We start from the raw sequence: 5,000 nt of genomic DNA, 5'->3' as shown, positions 1-5,000 counted from the left end.
TTGAACGTCGACTTGCTAGATCAGAAAATGGTGACTTTCTCCGCGCATACCACAGCCTCCGCTAATTTGGATGTGCAGGTAAGGAATTTGAGATTTAAATGGAGGGTTTGGGTGAAGGGAGAAGCCTGTGTGGTTTTGGGAAAGGGAGATGGGGAGGGGGAGGAGAAAGGTACGAGGTTGGATGAAACGTTGACCTGGTTTGTTATTGTTTATATTTTTTGTCTATATTTTGTTTGTGTTATTGTTGTTATTATTGCTATTTTTTTTTGTTATTCTCTTCCTGTCTTGTTTCGGTTTTATTAATTCTTTTTTCCTTACTTTCTCTTTTCTTTCTTTTTTTCTTTTTCCCTTCCTTCCTTCCTTCTTTCCTTTTGTTCTTCTCTCTCGATTTTTTCATTTCTTTCCTCCTCCTCCTCCTCCTCCTCCTTCTCCTCTTCCTTTCTTCTTCTTCTTCTTCTTTTCTTTTTCTTCGTCTTGATTATCATTATTATTATTACTACTACTACTACTACTACTACTACTACTACTACTACTACTACTACTACTACTACTACTACTACTATTATTATCTCCTTTCCTCTTATTTTCCTTACTCACCACCACCACCACCACCACACTCCGGCAGGTGGGTCGCGGTCCCTTCGCCAGGAGCGCGGCAGGGATGGTGCGAATAGGGGAGCTGATGACAATGGTGGTGGGGGTGGAGGGCCCAGACAACACAGACGTCCAGGTGCGGGAGTGCGTGGCGCGGGACGGGTCGGGGCGTTCGTCTTACACCCTCACTGATAAGGTAAGAGGTTGGGGTGAGAGAGAGAGAGAGAGAGAGAGAGAGAATCTTAATATTTTCCTTGCAGTCTTTAAGGTGACGTCATACAAGTGCATTAAACAGTGATAATTGCTTCTTCTAACATCTAAAAGGTTCTTCCGGTTAACCCAGCTGATACGTGAACTGTACACCGTCTTCTCTGCCAGTCATTGCGTGCTGGACTCGTGTGTGTTGGGTTAAATAGATATTCCTAATTGTTTTCCTCTGCTTTCTCCTAAATTCGTTAGGGATTGTCCTCTTGTTGTTTGTTTGTTTGTTTGTTTTGTTTGTTTGCTTTTGTTTTGATTCTGAATAAGCTTTTTGTGTGTTTAGTTTGGATATTAACTCTCTCTCTCTCTCTCTCTCTCTCTCTCTCTCTCTCTCTCTCTCTCTCTCTCTCTCTCTCTCTCTCCTGGTTAGGTTAGGCTCATACGGTTATGTTAGGTTAAGTTTGTACGGTTAGCTTAGATTAAGTTCGTACGGTCAGGTTAGGTTCGTACGGTCAAAATTACACTCATCCATTTTCTGTGCAGGAGGGGTGTGTACTGGGCAGCCGCAGGAAGGTGCTGGGGCCCTGGCAGAAGACAAGGAACACAGGGAAGGGAGAGATGCCTGTTATGGCCTATTCACACTTCCAGGTAAGGCTCTTCACATTGCTATCGTACCCAGGTCAAAATAATCGTACCTTGTTTTGTTTGTTTACTTTTATATCGTACTCAGTTAAGAGGTGCTGCGGTTTTTTTCTTTTTTTTTTTTTTTTTTTGTTTACTTTGCTATCGTATCATGTTCAAAATTGTCGTACTTTGGTTCTTTATTTCCTTGATTTGTTTACATTAATATCGTACCTGATTCAAAATTGTCACATTTCTGTCTGGTTTGTTTACTTTGCTGTCGTATCAAGCTTTTAATTGTCGTACTGTGACATCGTACTTTTCTTTCTTTCTTTTTTTTTTTTTTTTATGTTTTGTCATTTCATAAGGACTGTTTTTCAAGGGACACGGGGATAATGAAATTGGTTTTTTTTTAATATGTGTATTTTTTCTTTCATGATTAACTGACGCAGATTTATTTTTTTTTCAAAGTTTTTATTAAATATGTGAAGGTAAACTTACGTAAAATATTTGAGATGTTTACATTTATTTCATTTCAATCGAGAAAACATTAACAAAACATTCTTTCCTTCCATACATATTTAATACTCTCTCTCTCTCTCTCTCTCTCTCTCTCTCTCTCTCTCTCTCTCTCTCTCTCTCTCAGGCCTTCAAGTTCCCCGATGAAAATGATGTGTATCTGGAATGCGAGGTCGACTTGTGCGTGGAAGCGTGCGCAGTTTGTCCCCACGACGAGGTAACTGATAAATAACCACAATTACTGAGCTAAAACTACTAATAACAGTGTAAATGAAACAAATAACTAATAAACATGTTATTCCAATGCTATGAAGTGTGAGGAATAAGTGTAAACATGAAAATAAACCATGAATAAATCAACAAAGAAAAAGGGAGAAAACAAAGAAAACGGGTTACATTTATGGGAAACTAAAGTAGATGAAGAAAATTTATGTTTATTGATATTTTTCTATTTTAGTCCGTAAGGAGAAGGAGAGCGACGGTGCAGAAGGACGAAGAAGATGAGCAGGAGGCAGGGGAAGAAGGAGGAAGGAGGAGCAATAGTGTAGGAGGCCGTGGCGGGCGAAACGGTACTATCACAACTGAAGGAGTCAAGTTGGCGCGGAGACTGCAGGTCATTTCACCCGAGGACTTCTCAATTGTTAAGGACACCCCCATCACCCTCGTCAGTAGTAAGTTACCTCTCTCTCTCTCTCTCTCTCTCTCTCTCTCTCTCTCTCTCTCTCTCTCTCTCTCTCTCTCTCTCTCTCTCTCTCTCTCTCTCTCTCTCTCTCGATAAATATTTCTTTTCTTCTTCATCATCATCTTCTTTCCTCCTCCTCCTCCTCCTCCTCCTCCTCCTCCTCCTCCTCCTCCTCCTCCTCCTCCTCCCTAACCTAACCCAACTCTAACACAACCCAACCCAACCTCACTTTCAACCCGCAGAAGGCGCAGACGAGGCCCGACCTACTGCAGGAGGCGGTGACGGAGGAATCTGCTTCACCTCCTGGGGCTTCGCTGCGTGTCTGGTGGCGGTGGTGGTGGTGCTGGTGGTTGGGTCCTCGGTGACTGCTCTTGTGTGTGTTAAGGTTAGAACCATCCCCTCCACGGCCTCCACCTTCCCCCCGACTCCTCCTTCCACGCCTTCAGCACTGTGTCGGGGAAGACTGGCTGAGGTGGTGGTGGTGGTGGTGGTGGTGGTGGACTAGCTGAAGAAGGCGTTGAAGGAAGAGAAGAAAGAGGCACTGACGAAGAAGAAGAAGAGGAAGAAGAAGAAGAAGAAGAAAGATATGGTGCTGAAGAAGGAAATAAGAACAAAAACAAAAAAGAACAAGATAAAGATAAGAAAAGAGAACATGACAATTTTTTCTAATGTGTCGGGAATGAAAGAAAACGAGAGCCCTCAACACAATTTTAAGGCAGACTCAAAGAAATATTTTTTTAAGCGTTAACTGTAGCAAATAATTTTCCTAACTTTGGGCCTTTTAAAATTAATACATAGATCGGGTATTCTTATGTATTTTCTATGTATACAATGCTTTAAAGGGACTGGGATTGTTACTATGTTTGTATGTATACGTGTGTGTGTGTGTGTGTGTGTGTGTGTGTGTGTGTGTGTGAGTGTGTGTGTGTGTGTTTTACAATGTGTTCCTCTAGTCTATGTACGTTACTGTGTGTGTGTGTGTGTGTGTGTGTGTGTGTGTGTGTGTGTGTGTGTTACTAACAATGCTCCTGTATATAATAAAAATAATAAAGATTTTAAAGGTGCTATTATTATTATTATTATTATTATTATTATTATTATTATTATTATTATTATTATCATTTAAGTCAATCTCTCTCTCTCTCTCTCTCTCTCTCTCTCTCTCTCTCTCTCTCTCTCTCTCTCTCTCTCTCTCTCTCTCTCTCTCAAAACACAAGGAGGAGGAGGAATAAAGAGAGAGAGAGGGGGGTGATCCCCACCCTTCATCTTTAAGTTAACGGGATAAGGTGTGGGGGTGGCGGGGTGAGCAGGGCCGCGAGGTGGCATTAAGGACATGTGGCGCGACTCGCCAGAGAAGCCTTAAGGAAGGTGGCATGCCTGAGGAGGACTTCCTGGCCCCTGCACGCCAAGGAGCAGGAGGTGGTCTACAAGGTGCGGGTCTGCTGCGCCTTGAAGCACGCCTGCCTGGCCTGGGGCGGCGCGACCAGCCATCACCTCGCTCTCCTAAACAACGTGCAGGACCGGGCGGCGAGGCTCATCGGGGCAGGGAGGCGGCCTGCAGCCTGCACTGCACACTGCGCGCCCTCCAGCACCGCAGGGCTTGACGGGTCTCGCCGCTGTGTTCAAGATGCAGCAGTAGCAGGTGCCTCACCTGGAGGCTCTCCGGCAGCCTGCCCGCCAGGCCAAGGTCACCACCAGAGGCGTCACATGTGCCCCTGGGAGCAGCAAAGGCGTGGCACCATCACATTAATTTCCTCCACACGTACATCAGCTGGCGTAACGCGTGTGTTGCCGCTGCGCCAGCCACCTCACCGTGAACTGTGGCGGTGACTGTGGTGCACGTGTGGCTCAGGCACCAAGCACAACACAGGCAGCCCTCGGGATGCGAGGGATTCACGCTGACTTCCTCACCATGACCATCTTGTGTACGCCATGTCATGTGTGTCTACTTGCACCACCTCTGTATGCACCATGGTGTAATTCTGGAGAGAGAGAGAGAGAGAGAGAGAGAGAGAGAGAGAGAGAGAGAGAGAGAGAGAGAGAAGTGTTATGTGAAGGTCAGCAAGAAGCAGCAGCAGCAGCAGCAATAGCCGGGGCAGGTCAGGTCAGCGAGGTCAGAGAGAGAGAGAGAGAGAGAGAGAGAGAGAGAGAGAGAGAGAGACGAGTGTAATAATACACAATAAAACGTTAATAATAATAATAATAATAATAATAATAATAATAATAATAATAATAATAATAATGATAATAATAATGATATTAATAATGATAAAACAAATTATGTTTCTTTTCAGAAAATTCTTTAATTCTCTCTTTATTTCCCTTCCTTTTTCCTTTTTCATTTGTTTACTGTACTTTTTCTTTTTCTTTCTCTTTTTTTCTT

General features: G+C 43.7%; 1 protein-coding gene across 1 annotated transcript in view; it reads left to right on the top strand.

Annotated features, from left to right (window-relative positions):
- The window catches only part of LOC135094959 (uncharacterized), an 8,120-nt gene extending 4,438 nt beyond the window's left edge, over positions 1-3,682 (top strand). Inside the window, exons 6-11 of the mRNA XM_063995501.1 lie at positions 1-78; positions 626-790; positions 1,339-1,443; positions 2,063-2,152; positions 2,393-2,606; positions 2,860-3,682. The exon at positions 1-78 is cut by the window's left edge and continues 87 nt beyond it. Coding sequence (XP_063851571.1) covers positions 1-78; positions 626-790; positions 1,339-1,443; positions 2,063-2,152; positions 2,393-2,606; positions 2,860-3,122 — 915 coding nt within the window. The 3' untranslated portion in view covers positions 3,123-3,682. The remainder of the gene's footprint in view (positions 79-625; positions 791-1,338; positions 1,444-2,062; positions 2,153-2,392; positions 2,607-2,859) is intronic.
- The last annotated feature ends 1,318 nt before the right edge of the window (positions 3,683-5,000 follow it).

The sequence above is a fragment of the Scylla paramamosain genome, chromosome 47 (genome assembly GCF_035594125.1).
Source record: "Scylla paramamosain isolate STU-SP2022 chromosome 47, ASM3559412v1, whole genome shotgun sequence".
Classification (NCBI taxonomy): Eukaryota; Metazoa; Arthropoda; class Malacostraca; order Decapoda; family Portunidae; genus Scylla; species Scylla paramamosain.
This window is presented reverse-complemented; position numbering and strand designations above follow the sequence as displayed.